The sequence below is a fragment of the Lacerta agilis genome, chromosome Z, assembly GCF_009819535.1.
Source record: "Lacerta agilis isolate rLacAgi1 chromosome Z, rLacAgi1.pri, whole genome shotgun sequence".
NCBI lineage: Eukaryota > Metazoa > Chordata > Lepidosauria > Squamata > Lacertidae > Lacerta > Lacerta agilis.
Genome location: NC_046331.1, coordinates 30,719,835 through 30,740,576, shown reverse-complemented (window position 1 = coordinate 30,740,576; position 20,742 = coordinate 30,719,835). Strand labels below are relative to the sequence as shown.

Genomic DNA, 20,742 nt, shown 5'->3' with positions numbered 1-20,742 from the left:
CACACATAGAGCACCATTCAGCTTTCCCAAATTTCCCACCAGCAGTGTCCTTTGACGAAATGAATGCAAAGTGAGCCCAATTGTTGGGGTTCAGAAGCCACCTAATTCGGTTCTGATCAACCCACTCCCACCACACACAACCAGCTGCTCAGAAATGCCACTTCCCAGCCAACACACACACACACACAGCTGGTCAGTACAAGAGAAGCAAAGCATTTACCAAGTGGAAACCGTTTCTCGACAATCACCAGACCAAAGTCCAGAATGGAAGTATGCAATTGTTTATTCTGTTTTCAAGACAAGAAGGATTTCTTATTTAATACAAAAACAACGACATGTGTCCAAAGTGTCGTGTAATACTGATGATGGAAATCATACTGAACCCAGCGGGGCAGGGACTGCGAAGGCTAAAGATATCCTGCTGCAGAGCCTCGCAGTGCACGCACGCACACACACACCAAAAAAAAAAAAAAAATCACTCTAGCCCAATTTTACAAAGCTTTAAGAAAATACATTTAAAAAAAATGCTGTATCAAAATCTCAAGTCCGGGAGAGGATAATTCAGGGTAGGATGAGGAGGTAGGCTGAAAAGGCTGTGCTTATTTCAACAGGCACACACCCACACACAATTCCCTTTTTTTGCTCCTCCCAGCTCCAATTTCAGGGAAGGGGAGAGTGAGGCAGAGAAAAAACTGCAGTGAACGAGCAAGAGCTGCTACCTTCAGCAGGGCATTTTATGTGCCTATAAAGCTAGGAGGCTGCTTTCCAAAGAAAGAAAGCAGTTGTGAAAAACCCTACCGAGAACTAGCACTCAGCAGAATAAGTTATTTTGGCCGTGTTCACATGAGCAAACGAGGTACACCATTTGGAGATATTTGGGGAGGAACCCTAGAAAAGGGTAAGAGTAGCCCCCTTCCCTGGCAACCCAGAAAGGACCAGGTGATCCTTTTTCCAACAGATGCTTCTGCTCCCTCCTCACTTTTGATTTCCAGTAAAAATGCAGGACTTCAAGCATCTTTACACTGCAATCCTACGCTACGGCTACTCTGAGGTTTAGTCCCGCTGGGAACTGCTCCATGGTAAAGGAGTTTAGGAGTGCAGCCTTAAGAGTCAATTCATCTGAGCTGTGCAAATGTGGTCTTAGTGTTACACCAGCTGCTTTACTTCACTACGACATCCAAAACCAAATGGCAGAGCCATGGGCTGACTGTGAGGCAAAGCACCCAGTGGACTTCTAGCCCATCCTATTTCCATCTTAAGAGCATCTAACCATGCACTCCTTATACCCTACCCTGGACCATCAAAAAGCTAGGATCTTGGAGAGGGCACTCAGACCACTTCCAATGAAATATTTATTAGGGTCAACCAACCGTTTCACAGACTTTCAAGAAGACAAATCTCAAAGGAATAGAATTCAAACACTAAGAGCAGCTCTGTGCCCAGCACGGCCAACATGATACAGTATGCAGTGTACTTTAAGAGAACATTGTTGGTTGATCTTAAAAGGTAAGGTGGGGGGTGTTCTTAAAAGAGAGGGGGGGGAGGTAGTCTCTGATGTAAGCAGGGCTTGGGCTATTGGGGAATTAGTGTTCTTAACCAGCGTCTTCTACTGGTCTCAGAAGGGAACAAGGAGCCGGCAAGGGCACTGAAGCACTGGTTATTGTGTGCTCTGCATGAACAACCTCCTTCGGAAAGCAGGGTCTCAGCATTTTGCACTGGCTGAAGCCTCCAAGTCGTCAGCAAGAGCAGCCTACCTAAACACAGCCTTAAAATTAGGAAGACATAACTGGAGGGGCTGTGAAGAAATGGAAGTTAGTGTTATTTTTTCTCAGGCTACTTTGGTTCCGGTTGTTTCTGCCGTAGGGAAATGAAACACACTGAAGGAAAAGGCATTTTTCTGAAATTCTAAGTTATCGTGCTTACATCACTAGGAGTTTTAAAACAATGCGTATTTGAAGGAATAGAATTTTAAATGTAGATGACTAGGCAACTAAGCTTTCTTTACTCCGTGGACAGCTCTACCAGAAACCCTCTTCCCCCACCCCACCCTTTTTTTAAAGCTAGTGTGCTCAAGAATTTGCAAGCTACAGAGGAAGACAAATTCCACAATGCACAGCGCAGCTGGGGCCATGCAGTCAGCTTGCCAGCCAGCCAGCACCCCTGCCTGGAGGAGCTGTGCTAAACACCTACCCTACACAAATCGTCCCTTTCAGCACTCCTTCACAATGGCACAACAACATCATCATAAAGCAGAGTACACCTGTCGTCACATCCAGTCCTCTCCAGTGAAACAGGTTGAGAGCAGTCTGATAAAACACGATTTCAGCAGCTTGAGCCTTCCAGGGAGTGGGTTCCCAAAACTATGTATAATTTACTATAAAGTGTCCCAAAATTCTGAAAGCAAAGAATAGAAAGGGGGGGGGAAACAGATTAGAACTTGAAGGGTTGAGATTCCAGAGTTAGTCTTTTGCAGTAAAAAATAACAACATGGTACAGTCTTGTTCAAACTGGGGGTGGGTCATAGCTCATTAGTAGAGTATCTTCATGCAGAATGTCCCAGGTTCAAATCCCCAACATCTCTAGGTAGGGCTGGGAGAGACTCCTGTCCTAAATCCTGAAGAGCAGCTGCCAACCAGTGCAGAGACTACTGAGCTAGATAGGCCAACTGTGTGATAAGGCACCTTCCTATATTTGTCATGGGTTGCATCCAGCTACGTTCTACTCAGAGTAGAGCCAACTGAAATTAATGGACCTAAAATGTGCCATGTTCATGCATCTTAATGGGTCTACTCTGAGTACAACATTGGATACAACCCTAATGTTCCTAAGCTGCATCCATCATAGTCATGAGCATATGGAAGAGCCCATCAGGCCAGAGGTTTGTTTACACCTTCTTCCAGTTTCCCACAGGAGTCAGCCAGATGCTTTCCAAGAGTGGCAGGACCAGGGCAGGGCAGTAATGGTCCTCTCCAGATGTTGTTCCCTAGCAGCTGGCACTCAGGGACTTGCTGTGGCTAGTAGCTGACCGATCTTCCATGCATTTGCCTGAAAATGCACCACTTCGCATGGAAGTGAATCCCATAGTTTCAACCATGCACTGTGTAAATAAGCACTTCCACTGAATCATTCAGTGATCATTTTCAATGGATATCCTCCAAGTTCTAGTATGTAAGAGAGGGGAAAAGAGAAGATCCCCTAGCCACTTTCTCTATACACCATGCATAAATCTATGCACCTGTATCATCTCCCTTCCCCCCTGAAGTTTAAAAAGTTCCAAAATTCGTAACCTTTCCTCATAGGAATGTTGCTCCATCCCGATTATTTTGGTTGCTCTTTTTTTAACACTTCTGCCAGCTCTACAATGTGCTTTTTGAGATGCTGCGAACGGAACTGCATTCTCAATGCGCAGCTGCACCACAGGTTTACGCAGGGGCATTGCATTTGTGGGGCTTCGGCAAATGCAGAAATCACAAGCACAAGATGCATTTCCGTTGCGAAGTGAAGCTGTGCAGTACTGAGTCGCAAAAAAGGGTTTCACTAAAGGAAGCCCTCCGTGGCACAGGAAGCCCACTGCACTGGGATCACAGGACTAATAATAATAATAATAATAATAATAATTTATTTATTTATTTATACCCCGCCCACCTGGCTGGGTTTCCCCAGCCACTCTGGGTGGCTTCCAACAGAACATTAAAATGCAATAATCTATTAAACATCAAAAGCCTCCCTAAACAGGGCTGCCTTCAGATGTCTTCTAAGAGTCTGGTAGTTGGTTTTCTCTTTGACATCTGGTGGGAGGGCGTAATTTCACCTTGTATAAGGCTGCTCATATGCCGAGGGGCTACCTAGGGACTACCTGGGAACTTCAGCTACTGAACTCTTTAACCTACATATTCTCTTCTGCTTTTTTAGGAGATCAGCAAGGAGAACACTACAGACCTTAAGAATTCCCGGAGCCCTTAAACCTTTTTGAAACCTGCCCAGCTCTCGGTCCTAGTTTTCACGAAGCATCACAAAAGCAGTTTCTAGCCTAGCTTCACCCCCATAAGGACTAGAAACTTGCTTTTAAAAAAAAAATTAAATGGAAGCCAAGGTTTTTGGGAGCACGCAATACTGTGTCAAAATCTACAGCTGCATGAACTCTCAAGGTGCACACAGCACTGCTAGTAAAGTGCTGGGCAGCAAATAAGGCAAGGTGCAGCGAGGACGGCATCACAGCAAAGAGGCTCATACCTTGTAGTGAGTTGCAAGCCTGCAGGCTTGCTAGTTACACCATCTCGTACTGATTATTTGTGATGGACCGGGACAGGCAACAGGCAAGGACAATCCCGACCAGCTGAAAACAGAAGGAAGAGGCAGCGTTAGCCGGGCAGTGACAAGCTAAATGCTTGACATTCCACAGTCGAGAGCTCCAGCCCTCTGCCAGCTGCTGTGGCGGAAGACCAAATCGAATGGAACCAGCAGCTGCTTGTGTAAGCTAAAAGTGGGGTGAGATTTCAAAAATGAAAGAAGTCCCCAACAACCTATTTCGTTCAACCTTTGGCGTAGATAAGGGAAAATATCTTAATATGAATAGGAAATATCGGCGTCCTCACTTGTCAGCCCACACACCATGCATAATCTACCGTTTCACGGAGATTATATGGTTATCTTTGCCTGTTTATGTAATTGAACTTTCATGGCTGCAAGGAGCGTGGAAGCCAGGGGCTAAGAGCCCTTCTGCACCTGGCGCCGCAGTAAGGGGGCGAAATCCTGGTATTTGTTCATTTATAGGAGGTGGGGAACCTGCGGTCTGTATATTTCGTTGGACTGCACCTCTTATCAGCACCAGACAGCATGTCAGGGACGTTGAAAGCTGAAGTCCTGCAACATCTAGAGGGCTGCAGTTTCCTGCACCCCCGATTCACACCCAGCTTTCCAGCCAACGCTGCTAACCTTAAGCAGTTTAAAACTACTAAAGTACAGCACAGGGATACAGTACAAGGTATTAAAAGAAACAATAGTGTAAGTATGGCTGGCTGTCCTGGCAAAAGTCCATCTTCCCTTCAGAGGGAAGGTACAGGAGGCGCCACAGGCAATGTTTACCAATGATAAAAATGCCACTTTCATCTATCAGCCAGTGTCCTGGAAGTTGATGACAGTAGCACATAAAAAAGATTGGAAGGGGGCATGTCATGTTCTTGAAAACTCTCCCGTGTAAAAGAAATATTGCCTAGCTCTAAAAAGCCAGCAGACCATCATTATTACTGCTATGATTTTATTATTACTGCATCTGTTAGTTGCTTTATACCAAAGGTTGGATTCAAAGCTAAGGAGATTGCTCCATCAGGGCAAGCCTTTCTGCTTGCTTGGTGGGATGGTCTCCCCTCTCCGCCCCCCACCCTGCATATGGTTCTGGGGTTCTCCTGACCTCCCAGAGCTGATTTTGGGAGGTTGCAGGGAGAGGAGAAGGGGGAAAGCCCCAACATGCTAACAGGACCTGTGCTGGCTCCCACTAGTGCAACTATTTTTAGATGACTCCAGCCTGATGTTTCGAAGTGGCTTAACAGAAAGTACAGGCAGATAAAATAAATTAAAAATGTACAATACAAAATTCCTAAAATGCTTGTCCAATAATGCACTAAGAAATGCAAGTGTTACCCCCCACTTCACCCAAACTATGAAAGGCACTTGAGGCTAAACAAGCACCAAAATGCTGGATAAATAAAGATGTCTTAGCATAGCATGTAAAAACTGATGATGATGGTGCCAGGCATGTTTTCCTGGGGCAGCATTCAACAGACAGGAGCTACCACTGAAAAAAAACACTTCTCATCCAGGCCTCCTCCATACCTCCCTTGGGTGAGGCACATGGAGAAGTATCTCTGATGAAGGTTGGACTCTGTCACATTGGGGACAAAGACTTAAAAAAAACAAACTTAGGAGTGTTTTGAAAAAACAGCATCCCAGCTGAAGTAGAAAATTCTACCACCTCATACGGAATGGCTCTGCCTGCTGCAATCTGAATCGAAATACCCTTAACACTGCAGGATGCACAAGAGCTAATTTCATCAGAGAGTTCCTCAAATATTAAAAAAAAACAACTTAAAATTGTATTTCGCTGGTGATCCAAGTATACCCACTTGCATGGAAACAGAGCACCCAAGCGGCTTTCTCTCAAGGTGGCCTCTTCGTTTCCTGACAATGCAAAAGCGGTCAGACCGGAAGAGACAGACACTGTATTTTCTGTGCCCGAGGCAGAACCTTTTCTGAAACATTATAGAGGGGGAAAGGCCACACATTTATGGTATTGTGACTTGTTAGCAATGTTGCCAAAGGCGATGGAAAAGGAACAGGAAAACAGGAAGTGTCCAATTGAGTCTTGGATAGAGAAAGATTCTTGGGAAAACTATAGTATCCGAACACTAAGAGCAGGCATGTCCAAAGTCCATTCTGGGGGCCTAATCTGGCCCCCACCTCATGAGAAGAGAAGACGCCCTAGAAAAGACCCTGATGTTGGGAAAGATGGAGGGCACAAGGAGAAGGGGACGACAGAGGATGAAATGGTTGAACAGTGTTCTCGAAGCAACTAGCATGAGTTTGGCCGAACTGCGGGAGGCAGTGAAAGATAGGCGTGCCTGGCATGCTCTGGTCCATGGGGTCACAAAGAGTCGGACACGACTGAACGACAACAACAACAATCTGGCCCCTGTGGCAGTTTATTTCCTGGGGTAAAATCCTAAAAAAAAAACCTCAGCAACTTCAATCCTAAAAAAAGGTTAACATCTTTGGTCGGCCCTCAGAGCCCTTCACTTCATCAAATCTGGCCCTCTTTGAAAAAAGTTTGGACACCACTGACTAAGAGCAAACACAGTTAAGTGGGTGCTAACAATGTTATAGACAACATGGGACTACAGATAGAGAAGAACTTAAGCACAAAGGACCCGCTGCATCATCTAGTCCAGCTTCCTCTTCTCACAAAGGCTGACCAGATGCCTGAGGAAAGCCTGCAACCGGGACCTGAGCACAACACTCTGCCCACCTGAGATTCCAAGCAACTGATATTTAGGGAAATAATGCCTCTTGACAGGGGAAATGGAACAGAGCCGTTCTGGCTATGCAGAAGCGATGCATCAACCCAAGGTTTGCAGAAGTATAATCTTTCAGCAGAAGACACCTGATGGGCAAAACCCAAATCCACTAAAAACATGTGGACATCTGGGTAGGCATGACTGGCAGCCCGGCAGATATAATTTTGCAGTCCTTTTGCACCCAAAGAGCAAAAGCTCCCCATAAATTACTTTCAGCCCATCTAAAGCAGAGAGAACAAACGTTGCAATGAGTCACAGAGCTGGGCTAACATGATAACACAATAAGAGATGGTGCCCATCGTTTTTCATGGGCTCGTCGTCTTCTAATACTGTTTGCTGATGTGCCAGCTTAGTACCTAGCAAAGGAAGTCCACTTGGAGAATGACAGGAAGAGTATCCAGCACCACTGATGCTAAGCAGGGCTGGACCACATCACTACATGAATGGCAGACAGCTCAGTTTGACACGAGCTGCTCAGAGGCTTATTGGGGACTGTAGTTTGTTAAGGGTGCTGAGAGTTGTTAGGTGATGCCCATTCCCCTCATGGGCTACAATTCCCAGAGTTCCCTGAGGAATTCTATCTCTGTGATCCACTGCTTCACGTAAGTGAAGAGCTGTGGCTCATTTCCTGCCATGCAAAGTGTTTTAAGATGGACTATGCTATGCCTGGGTTGCTTAAACTCTTGCTTATAGCTGCTCTAGACAGGTGTTTTTGAGTCCTAAGTATCCAAGCTCCCAGCAGGATTTGGCAGCAAACAGCACCACTTAACACTGCTATTTTCATGTTGCCAGCATGCTGGAAAGATCAGGCTGGTGCATGCCACCCACATGTCCATGCTGTGAGTGGCAACCTGGCCACACACAGTGTGTTTCCTAGCATGGAGCCAACAGTCTGAGTTATGTGAAGGGGGGGGGGGGGAATGGAAGGTCTTATCAGCTGGCTGCCTCCAGATTTGCCATATGACTCCACACTTCTGAAGGGTGCTGTATGTATGCTTTATATAATGACTAGACATTAAACCCGTTAAATTAACGGGCGCTAGAACATATGTGGTCAAACATTTTTAAAAACAGAGTTTGGGCAATGTTTGTTTATGGTATAGATCACACCAGTGGTTGTTTCCCCCCCCCCCAAAAAAAATGTTTGTCCTACAGAATTTCAGAGGCGACTCTGCCTCAATGTTAGTTATAGAAACTTTGTCAGCTCTACGTCCCTGTTGCCCTAGCAATGTCAGGGACATGCGCATAGCTGACTGAGCGGCTCTCGCTTATCTCGTTTTTTCCCCTAACAATGCGAGAGCCGCATGACATAGCCAGCTCTGCGCATAGCGTCCCTGTTGCGCTAGCAACATCAGGAACACGCGCAGAGCTGGCCGAGCAGCTCTTGCTTGACATCGCTCACCCGCCACCACTTGTAACGGCCGCTGCCGCTTAGAAGTACGTCCACGCGAGCGCGCACCCGCTGCGTGCCCGTGCACACCCGCCGCTTCAACAGTTTCGCCCAGCCACCTGAAGTCTCTGCGCTCCAAGTCCCAACGGCTGTCCGTGGGGCACATGCGCAGTAGCAGCAATCCCACAGACACAGGGACTGGACGCAGAGACACTTGTACTTTATTACAAAGGATAAGAAGGATCAAAAGGCCCAGCAGGGTGGGGAGAGAATGAATAATACAAGTCTATTAGGGCAGAAGAGGGTCAGCTGAACCTCTTTCAAAAACTTTACCTGGAAGCAAGCAACACCAAAGGAGATCCCTGCTACAATGCTCATTTTGGAGTCCATTGTCTGTATCACAAGACTGTAACAACCCTACAAATAAGAAGGGGGGGAGAGAGGGGGGTAACATGGTTATTCAAGCTTCCAGGCAACTCCTACTCATGAAAAACAGGAAGCACTTACAGCCCTCAAAGGATCCAAGCATCTTAAGTTAGCAAAGGACTTCACAGCAGGATGTCCACTGATCTGATACAGGCTGTGTCAATACTAATGTTTTTGACCTCAATACAGGTCCTTTATTGCGGTGTAATTTAAAACAAAGTATTGCTCCACGTTCACGGCAGGAAGACTATATCCCCTTATCAGCCGCCCGTACCAAACAGTGGAACATCGTGGGGGAAGGGATTCGAAACCACTCTGATGGCCTTGAAATAACCTCAGCTGATGCACCATACTGGCCTGCTTCTCGCTGTCGCATCCCATAGATCACAGACGTTAGTCCACAGTTTCTACTTAAGGGATGTGGAATTAAACACAATAATTAGCATGTGTGTTTCATTTCCTCCCCACAAAGAGAAATGTGTGTCTGCAGGCAATTAGTTCCCTATTTCTTGTCTGCAGTCCTACACTATCTCTAGAGAAGTCTGGATTCTTCTTTTTTGCCAGAGGCTAAAGCATCGTTATTACAGCAGCTCCTCCTGGCCAGTTAAGCCCCTTCGTCAAAGCCACACGGAAGGGCACATGCTTACATGCTCATACACCTTCCCCTTTGCTACTGCTGGATTCTTCAAATCGTCTATCGTGCAATTCCCCGGAGACTTGCAGCAGCTCATAGGAATCCCTTTCTGTTTGAAATAGGCAGTTTGATTCCAGTCGGTGAAGTCCGAGACACCGCAGCAGTGCAACTGTATAGGACAACAGAGATGGCAGGTTATTATGATTATTTGGGGCGGGGAGTTTATAACAAAAAGTAACTCAAAGCCTACTACAAACATACATTAAACCCAACATAAATTTAAAAGCTAAAAAACACCCATATTTATTATTTTTAAAAAAGGCACGTCCAAGATATCCCACCCACAGCAGGAGGCCACATATAATGAATGACACCATTTGGCTAGCATACTCCAGTCCCGCATTCCTCTGAAATAAAACCAAAATACCCTTTCACCCCAATCTGCACAGCTACACACACACGTGACTGCTTCTGATGATCTCCACATGTTCACCCACTAAACAAATGATTTGCAAGGGGGCAACTTTAGCAGACCACCTCCCCTAGACAGGCCAAGCAGATCTTTAAAATCTTCCCAGGAGACCCTCCCTTCTGGTTGTTCCACTCTGGAACACATTCCCTCAAATAAGTCATGAAGTACAGACAGTAAAGTCCTTTAACATCTCTTAAAAATTTGTTTTGTCCTCGAACCCTTTTGGACTCTTCAATTTATTCATTTTTATACAGTCTTACAATCGTGGGCTTTTTTTTAAACCTTGTTTTTAGAAAAGGTTATTGAATATAGTTGCATTTTTATTGTTTTAGCATCAGTGGCTTAGATTTGTATTATGTTAAACTGTATTGAACTTCTGCAAATAAAATAACCATTAAAAAAATCCAATCTGGTTGGAATTCTGCATCTTTCAGCAGCCTAACTCTTTTCTGCTCTGCTGTCTTTCACTAACACCCCATACTGACATGAATTTCTTCGCAGGAAGAAATAAAATGTATAGCTTCAAGACAGAGGAACCTGTAACTCTCCAGATGTTGTGGACCCCATCTCCCATCAGCCCCTGCCACCACAACCAACCATCAGGGATGATGAGAGCTGAAAACAAGCAGCATCTGGAGGTCTCCATCCCTGGTATAAATGGGTAAACTATCTGTCTCTGGACCTGATCCCATTGTGCAGCTCCAAGCCCACAGCCTATTGCAATCCTGTGCACAAAAGGGAGTAAGATATATTTTCCTTCCTATGCAGCATGGAAGCCAAGAAAGAAAGAAAATGTAGCTCCATTCTCTTTGGCTCTGGTCCCATTCACTTCTGACTCCATCCCTCAAGAAACTGTACCTGCCAGGGCTTGGAAGCAGAAACTATCACCCTTACAGATGTTGCTGGACTCCAGCTCCCATCATCCCTGACTCCTAGCCATGCTGCTAGCCCTGGGGTTGATGGGAATCAAGAGCCCTACAACATCTGGAGGGATGCAAGTTCCCCATTCTTTGTCCTAGGGAGTGTGGTCCTCAATGTGAAAAAAAGGTTCCTTTTGACTTCTTCAAGCAGGGCAGCAAAGAGAAGAACCAAACCCTCATTGGCCAAGTTGGGGGGGGGGGAGGGACGACTCTACCCAAGCCATGATGTCACTACTGCTGCCCCAGTGCTTTGGCCACAGAGGGTTTGGGCTTTGTAAGCTGAAGATTTGCCTTTCGTGCAGAACACCTGCTGAGACAGAAACAACAACAGCTCCACCTCCAACTGTGTTTAGGACATGGGATACCTCTTGCAAGCATGAGGGGTACGTCAGGCAAAGGAAGATACCCCAGGGGGTCTCTGCGACAGGCATTTTTGTTCTCTTTGTTCCTCTGCACCCCACTTTGTAGTATAGGCCCCTTTTTAACTGCTGGCACCTCCACAAACAGAACAGCACGCGTAATATACCAAGTTTAGGCCAGTATACCGAATATGCCAGATTTAGGCCAGTTGAAAAAAGACAGGTGAATGCTCACTGTGCTCTGAATGGTATCAACCGCCTTGCTGCGTTCATCTTTGGTCCCATCATAGGAATTCACAGCAGCTTCAAAGTTATTCTTGAAGCTGTCTTTAATCTGCAGAGAAAATGAGAAATGATCATAGCTTGCAGAGAGAGGGGCCATCACCTAATTAAGGAAATATTAGTCAATCTGGTGTTCCTTTTGCACAGGAATAAATCAATCAAGTTTTAAGCAAAAAAAGCACACTTGTCTTTAGACATCCATTCATGTGCAGTGGCTGGCGACCCCTAAGAAGAGCCACTTATAATTATATACTGTATCTATATCCCACTTTTCCTCCAAGGAGCTCAAGGTGGCACACATAGTTTCATCCTTTCCCCCATTTTACCCTCATGACAACCCTGGCTGAGTGGCAATTTTAACCCTGGTCTCCCAGGTTGCAGTCCAACACTCTACCCGCCATTCCACACTGCACTGGAGAGGAGAGGTGCCTGTTCTGAGATGGCACTCCTCCAATACTTGCACTGTGGCAGATGTGGCAAATATTTGGCCCTCCAGATGTTGCTGAGCTACAACGCCCCTCAGCCCCAACGGTCATGGCCAATGGTTCAGCAACCTCTTGATGAAGGTTCACCTGTGTCATGACATTTCGGGGGCGTTTCCAAACGAAAAGCCTTATTCAAGGAACTCCAAAGCGGTCCTTGTTAAGTCAGGTTTTGTTTCTGGGTTTTTGTTTTGGTTTTTTAAGAAGCACCTTCTGCTATGTAATTCAGTTAAAATAGACTCATTGCTCCATGGTTGAATGTTGTTCATACTCGGAACATTTCTACAAATGTCATTCCTTAGGTACGCAGAGCATCTTTCCCCAACCTAGTGCCCTCCAGGTGTTTTGGATGGCAATTCTCACTAGCCTCAGCCAATATGGCCAGTGGATAGGGATGAAAAGCATTTGCCAGGACCAAGCCAGCAATAACTCACACGCTGTCAGAAAGTTAACTATCTTTATTCAAAGAAACAAAACACCTCAGGAGGCCAGGCCTAGTGAGCACAGCAACTCTTCCTAGTACATCCTGCCCCGAGGACACAGCTGAAAGGACTGGAGGTCCCTGCCTTTCCACAGCTCCCTAAGTCTCTTCCTCCCCAGGTTCCTTCCCAGGCAATCTGAGGCTCCTTCATCTTGTCTGCATTTTCTCCGCCCTCTTCACACCTCTGACCACTCATTCCCAGGCTCTGAGCCTTCTTCCCTTGGGCATAAGGCAGGAAGCCCAACAGGAGATGGAGCCAGAGCCTATGACAGCAGTCAACCAATTCTATTATTGACCCCATTCCTCTCCCGAGTTCTACAAGGACAGCATTAAGACTAAAGACAAGGAAGCTGCACCAGGCTATGTCATCCCCCATCCCCTGGACTGGCTGTAAGTAAGAAGGCAGGAAGGTGGGGGAAGCTGAGGCCAGACTGAGCATCAGTAGGGCAGTGCCCCAGTTAACCCAATGAACTAGCCTCCACTGTCTAGAAGGCTGAGGAAGGCTGGTCTAGGGGGTTACACTGACCTCAATGGCACAGACCCTGTTTTCAGTTAAAGCAAGTTATGGTCAACGGCATGAAGCAAGAAGGGGGAAAGAGCAATTCCGTATTGACCAATCCCACTGATAAAGAAAACAAAAAACAAAGCAGCACCAACTCACCTCATGTCGGAAGACAAAGCCCACAATGGCAGCCACAAGCACAACAAGGAAGATGAGAGTTAAGAACATGGCATACTGTGGACAGAAAGGAAGGATCAAGACCAGCAAAGTTACAACCCTGCTACTGCCATATGATTTACACAGAGAATCTACACAGAATGCACCACTGGTACGTGGCAAAATTGTGCAAGGAGAGTTCCGTAACTCCATATTTGAGTGGAAGGCTCCAGCACAAGTCAAGAGTCCGTGTTAAACTTATCCTCTGTTTAGTTATCTAGATAAAGACAGCAGTTGGATTGCCCTCCGTGAAAACAAAAATTGCACAAGGTGGTATAGGTTATGCTAGCTGAAGCTGCAGGAATAGTGATAAACCCAGGAAAGGCCATTTGGAACAGCCAGTCTCTAGTGGCTGGGCAAAGCAACACTAGATGGTGTTTTCAAAATGTGCTCTGCCATTGAGATTTATTTAATTTATTCATTGCATTTCTGCACTCAAGTGCCTCAGAGCGACTTACCCAGTAAAATATAAAATGGCAAAGACATTAAAATCAGATTAAAAACAGCAGTCAATGAAAACACTCACCAGAGAGTATGTTTTAAAAGAACAAGTCCTACCCACCCCACTTAAAAGATCAGCACAACGAGGCTGTTAACATAACTACCTTCCCAGTTTAAAAAAATACACCCTGGTAAATAGGAAAGTTAAAACAGACAGTGATCATACCAGGCATGCTTCCCTGGAGAGAGCATTTCACAAATGGGGAACTACCACTATCTGAACAACCATTCAGGTCCAGAGATGGTGACTTGGGTAGAATACAAAAAGGCGACAGGCGTTTGGACAAAAGTTCCCAGTAAGACATGGAAATCTTTCAGAACACCTGTTCTGAACACCTCAATAAGAGGGACCATTCCCAGCCAAGATTTCACATGCCCTTCTGAAAGCAATGTAATTGCATATTAAGTTTTCAAATGGCATCCACACTGGAGGACTCAGGAATCTACGTTTGTATATGTGACCAAAATAAAACAAGAGGATTGTTTTCATTCATTCCGCTGACTACTATATGTAGAATGTCAACAGATATGTCTGCTGGGACCTGAGCATGACAGTGCTCTTCCCTACCAGCAACTGGTATTCAGAGGCATAGGGCCTCCAATAGCGGAGACAGAAAACAGCCACAGCATGCAAACGCCATTAAAATGGGTGAATGGGGAGATATAGCAGTTATCACCACATGCTACAGTTGGAGGAATCCTGTGAGTTTCAAGGCAGGTGCTGCAACCTTGTGCCCCCCTAATACTTACCAATTTCAGCATCCATGTGCTTCCCCGACACGTGGCAAAACAACCAAAGGTGCCTAGGAGGACGACAACTGTGCCGGTGCCAATGAGGACATAGGGGACGTTCGTAGCCTTCTCATTTAACAGGGAGAAATACACCTCCAGGCCTACCTTCCCCCAGATGCCAACTGCCAGAAGGATGATGCCAGAGAACTAGAAGGGAGAGGGAGGGAAGGACTCCATTAGCCACAATGAGCCACTTGTAAACGGTTTCTGTAGATGCATTTTACCTTTTAACAGTCAGTTAACAAAGAACTGGCACTGCATGAAACAAAGGTCCACACCTTTGGAATGTGCTAATTCATCCTAATGATCAGCGATACCAGGAATCATGCTAAGATCCCATCTAGGCTATCCATTTAAAGCAGTACTGTACCACTTTAAACAGCATGGCTCCCCCCACCCCAAATTGTTGTTTGTTAAGGGTACTGAGATTTAAGGCATCTCCCATTCCCCTCAAAGAACTACAATTTCCAGAATGGTTGAGCAGTTCCCAGCAAAATTTGGGAACTGTAGCTCTGTGAGGGGAATAAGGGTCTTCCCTCCGTATCCTTAACAAATCACACTTCCAAGAATTCTTTGGGGGAAGCCATGACTTGTTTACGGCAGTATGAAACTGCTTTAAATGTGGAGTGCAGATGTGGCCTCAATGAATCCCCATTCTGCCCCATAAGCAGAAAAAGAAGAGCTAAGAAGAAGAAATCTACCCTTTCCCCACCCTCAGCCCCTTCCTGTGATCTAAAGCATGAAAATGAGCAAGTCCCAGCCCTCGTCAATGTCCATGTCAACATCCATCCCATTTTCCACAGAACAAGACTGGCACGTCCCGTCCCCCAACACACACACACTTGATGTTGATGGCATGCAATAAGCAACATCGCTAGGAGGAGACACAGAAAGAAAACCTTATGTGTCCAGAATGTCCTTGACTACAACTCCCATAATCCCTGACCATTGGTTATGTTGGCTTGGGCTGATGGCTGAGTCCAACATCATCTGAAGGGTCACAGGTTTCTCATTCTTACCTTTTACCAAGCCAGACTATTTGGAAAACTAGGTTAAAAAAAGGTAAAGGACCACCCCTGGACGGTTAAGTCCAGTCAAAGGCGACTATGGGGTTGCAGTGCTCATCTTGCTTTCAGGCCGAGGGAACCGGCGCTTGTCCATAGACAGCTTTCTGGGTCATGTGGCAAGCATGACTAAACCACTTCTGGCACAATGGAAACACCATGATGGAAACCAGAGCGCACGGAAATGCCGTTTTACCTTCCCGCCGCAGTGGTACCTATTTATCTACTTGCACTGGTGTGCTTTTGAACTGCTAGGTTGGCAGGAGCTGGGAAAGAGCAACGGGAGTTCACTCCATCGCAGGGATTCAAACCACCGACCTTCCGACTGGCAAGCCCAAGAGGCTCAGTGGTTTAGACCACAGCACCACCTGCGTCCCTAAACTAGGTAAAAAAGGGTAAAGGACCCCTGGACGGTTAAGTCCAGTCAAAGGCAACTATGGGGTTGCAGCGCTCATCTCGCTTCCAGGCCAAGGTAGCCGGAATTTTTTCACCTATTTGGAAAACTATGCTATGACTGACAGAGGTTTTCCAGCAGAGGCCTTTCAAGTCACCTGGAACCCAATCCTTTGTCCTAGCACCAGTTTTAAGACCTTATTGATTGTCACTTTATTTGAGGTGATGTTTTCGTTGGGATTTTGCCTTCTCTTTATTTATTTTTTACGTCTATTTGCTGGCTCTTATATAGTATTATTTATATGCTGTTACAGATAGTTTTATTCACATCTTTGTACGCAGCCTTGGAATCTTTAGATAAAGAGCAGCTAATAAACATTTTAAACATAATTTGAATAAACTGGAGATGGTGGCAATTGAACCTGAGACTTTCTGTGTGAAAAGGATATGGTTTAGTTACCACTGAGCTCACTGTGGTCTCAGAAGAAAACAAAGCTACAAGTCTAGAAACACCTTGTAAGCTCGTTCCTCTCAAGTCTTTCAAGCTCCCATACCAATGTATAAACACAGACTGGATCCCAAAGGTATGTAACCTGAGGGAATTTGTTTTACCTGTCATAAGGTTTTCTCCCACTGCCTGTTTTTTGAAGCAGCGAGGCAAACCGAGGACTGTTTCTCAGGCCACAGCAGCAAGACCTTTTCATTTGCACTCAAAAATGATGTTTGAACATGGCTTTTATTTTGACCCATCCCTGCTACGTCAACATGAACCTTGCCCTCTATATCGTTTTCTCCACAGGATGTGCGGGAGTAAAAGAAAAATTTAGTAATTAACTTTGCAGCCCAAACTGTTAAAATTAGAAACTTATTTTTATAAGTTTTACAAAGGAAAAAAAAGAAACACAGAGGGAGAAAGTGAAAGCCAAAACCCTCATCAGATCACATTCAGAATACATCTTAATTCAAGCATATAAATTGTTGTAAGCCATCCAAATGTCCAGATACACGAAATGGACTTTTTAAAGCAGGATGTTCAAATATAGCCTGGGCTATGAGTCCTCAGACCACTGCGTTATAGACAGTGGGTGGGTTCCTCCCCTTCCATGCAATTCCTGCATTGCAGGGGGTTGGACTAGATGACCCTTGGGGTCCCTTCCAATTCTATCACTCTATGTGGGCCTGCAAAATTCACTTTCGTTAAAACAGAAACTTATCTAGTATTGTATCAGAATCACGGAGAATTGGTCTTGTTTTATCTTTTCTGCATTAAGTGTTTTTTCATTCCTTTGCACAAAAATAAAAACTTGTAATTATTTTTGAGAGAGAGGGAGAAAGGGTACAGAACCTGCATGCCTCAAGGAGAAAAGTGGCTCTCCTCCTTGAGAAAACCACACTCACCTGATTCAGAAGCCTGAAGCAGCAGTGATGAAAGGAAAGGACAGGATTACAGAGTGCATTCCACATGTTATTTGCTACTAACCAAAAAGGGCCAACAAAGCAAAAAAGGCAAATATTTAAAAAAAAAAACGAGCAAAGGGAAAGAGAGAACCAATTGCCACAGGGTTTTTTGGCACAGAAAGGCACACCAGCGCACCAGCACACATTATGCCATCTGTGCCACAGGCACGGGTGCAATGCTTACGCTGCTAAAATTGGGATTTATTATTATATCACTGAAGGGTTATGAGAGAGAGAGGCTCTTTCCTACAACGTGAGGGTCAAACTGCTGAAAGAAGCTGGGGGGTGCCATTCTCCCCACTCTCCCACCCCAACTAAGTCCATGCAGAGTTGACTGCAGCATAGTTCTTCTCTGTGGGCCCGGAGGGAGGAAACATTCCTAGGGTGGCAAACCTTTCTAAGATGGGTTTTCCGAGAATGGAGCTAAAGGATCGACAGTGGCCCTGCCCCATTATTCTCTATGGAGTTATGGGATGCAGGGTGTGTGTGTGTCTCATTTCTCTTCCTACAGGTTCAGAGGCACTATAAAGGAAAGGGAGGGGCCAGGTGTACAGTTATCAACTATAGGGAAGGTCATTGTTTGGAGGGGAAAGGCAGAATTACACGAATATACCTTAAAACCTTTACAGGGCTGGAACTGTGCCCCATTCTTCTCTACAACAGAGGTGACTAACCAGTGGTCCTCCAGATGATGCTGGACTCAAAATCCCATCAGCATCAGCCAGCAAAGCAAATGGTCAGAGATGGTGGAAGTTGGAGAACAGCAATGTCTGGAGAGCCACCCTTCATTTGGGGGCTCTAGGAGAAATCAAGGAATACTGCATGTTGCTGCTCATATATAGGGGAAGGAGGAGAGAGCAGCAGTTATTTCCAAAGGGAAACTGGGGAAGGTGTAAGAGAGAGTGAGGTGATATATTAAAAAAGTAATTATAGCAGAATGCTTTATATGTCTAGAGTAAGGAGTCTGTGCTCTTTAGGATAAAGAGGTGCAAGGCAAGCATTTTATGTCCTACAGTGTTCTAGGAAGAGAAAAATGTGGGATTCAGGAAGACAACATTGGAGGCAGCGGGGGTTAGGCATTACCCAACTGCTATCTATGGACTTTGCAGAGCGGAAGAGAAAACTCTATGCTCCCATTATACTCAATGCATAGGACAGGATTACATCATCCTTATTATTATCGCTATTCTTTTAATTTATTGCCCCCCCCCCTTCACCCTAAGATCCCAGGGCAGGTTAGAACAACTTTAAACACAACGTTACAAAGTTTTCAAAACTTGCAATTACGCGCGCCACCCCCCACCCACCCACCCATTCCGCCCTTACACAAATGCATATGGAACCAGCCTGCCCCGTGGTTGTCTATAAGGTTGCCAGAAGGGGGAGAGACCGGGGGGGTGGGGTTGCCATCTGTTCTATAACACTGAATGGGACGGGAGAGATTGGAGTGAGGGGGGGGTCATTGTTCTCTGTAGGGCCAGCGGGAGACGATACATCATGCTATACACAGGAACAGCAAGCGACATCTGTGGGGTCAGTAGAGACGGGGTGGGCGGGTGGGTTTGAGGTTGTAGTGTGGGGGTGTCTCAGAACGGAGGGCGTTTACCCACCTTTCGCCTATGGGAATAGGAAGGGGGAGCGTGTAAGATGCAGTGCTGCCCCCCAGGACAGGACGGGCAGCGTGCCCCGTTGCTGTCTATGGGGTTAGAGAAGGGTGAGCCCGAGAGGGGGACGGTGGGCTGCAGAGACCCATTGTTCAGTGGGACGGCCAGATGCAAGGTGGGCTTCGGGTGGGGGGGGGTCTTCCTCACGAGAGGGGCTCACCCAGAATACGAAGCTGTAGATGAGCAAGACGCTCTTGAGGCAAGTGATGACCGGCTTGGTCTGCAGCCTCCGCGACGGGGACGCCATGACCGACCTAGAAAGACTCGCAGACCTGCGATGGCGACGCTCCTTTGCTTGCTCGCTCGCTCGCTCGCTCAAACCCGCCACGCACAGCGGAGCAGCTGGACTCCGGCTAGCTCTGACGCTTGCGCAGCCGGAAAGAGCCGGGCCTTTCCGGAAGCTCCCGAATCCTCGTCGCGGGTTGGGTGTCTGGTTAGGAAGAAAACACGAGCGTTTCCGAAAATCTCCGAAAGGAGACCGGAGCCCAACCGCCGCGGCCGAAATAAAACCGAGCCTTTCCGGAACTTGCCGAAAGAAGGCCAGGCGATTTCTCTTCACCCCGGCCTCTCGCGAACCCGCCCGGAGAGTCTTCAGCCCCGCCTTCTTTTCCTGAGTTCTCCGAAGCAAGCTCGAGAAAAGCCGAAGATTACCGAAACCTGGGAGAAGCGGCTTCGTTCGTTTTAGTCTTTTTCGGAGGACAGGGAGTGCCTAATTCGTGCCAGCAGGTGGCGCCAGCTAGACAGCAGCGAATGATTTCAGTATTTCGAGGCATGGCAGGGCCCCTTTGCTGCTGCAATGTCAGGCAGGAATTAAACAGGTGCAGCTTCTCCCTACCTCGCACGATGCCGCGCTGAATACACACCATGCATTTAAAGCACATTTCACACACACCCCGGCAAGAATCCTGGGAATTGTAGTTTAAGGGTGTTGGGAATTGTAGAGCTGAGAGGTGTAAACTACAGCTCTCAGAATTCCTCGTTTCCGGGAGGTGCTTTACATGAACAGTGGGTACGCAGCCAGAGACAGTGATGGTGTGACTTCATTCATTCATTTTGGTTGTATGCCTCTTTTCCACACACAAAAATGCTCCAAGCCTCTTATAACAAAACAACAACAACAATAGGGATGCATTTCAAATAAAAGTCTATAATAACATAGAAAAACAATAGCATGGTAAGAATTTTGTAACAACATAGAAAAACAAAAATACAATAGCATACAAAAAACCCACATTTCAGTACTATACATGTAAAAAAAAAAAAAAAACCCTTGATTTGATGCCATGAAGTAAGAGGCGATGCCTTAATCATACCTGTGTTTATAGGCCATTAGGTCCGACCTCTTCCATCCTTTATCAAGGAGAGTGCTAACTTTCACAGAACACAAATTCACCTCTTGAATTTCTGCCTGCTAGGCAAGAATCCTCTTCTTAGCTTTTTACAGTGTAGGAGGGTTGGCCTTTGAATAAGTGCTTGCCATCCCTGAGCACTAAGCCCTCGGCTCAATTTTTAAAAGTATTTGATTTAATTTTTACATTGATATCCCACCATCCCTTTCAGGATTTTTTTCCTCGCCACGCTGAGAGACTGTGACTGACCCAAAGTCACCCAGTAAGCTTCATGGCTGAGCAGGGCG

General features: G+C 46.1%; 1 protein-coding gene and 1 non-coding gene across 2 annotated transcripts; both read right to left on the bottom strand.

Moving 5' to 3' along the window:
• Nucleotides 1-260: 260 nt before the first annotated feature.
• Nucleotides 261-19,443, bottom strand: TSPAN6 (tetraspanin 6). The gene is made up of 8 exons (XM_033137472.1): nucleotides 19,267-19,443; nucleotides 14,486-14,674; nucleotides 13,178-13,252; nucleotides 11,507-11,605; nucleotides 9,534-9,689; nucleotides 8,794-8,877; nucleotides 4,234-4,336; nucleotides 261-2,394 (listed from the first exon to the last, which is right to left on the bottom strand). Exons 1-7 carry the CDS (start codon nucleotides 19,351-19,353, stop codon nucleotides 4,268-4,270), a joined length of 759 nt encoding a protein of 252 aa, XP_032993363.1. The 5' UTR covers nucleotides 19,354-19,443; the 3' UTR covers nucleotides 261-2,394; nucleotides 4,234-4,267.
• Nucleotides 19,444-20,368: 925 nt separating this feature from the next.
• LOC117040546 lies at nucleotides 20,369-20,491 on the bottom strand. The gene has a single exon (XR_004425873.1). It is a non-coding gene; the product is annotated as a U6atac minor spliceosomal RNA (small nuclear RNA).
• Between the last annotated feature and the right edge of the window lie 251 nt (nucleotides 20,492-20,742).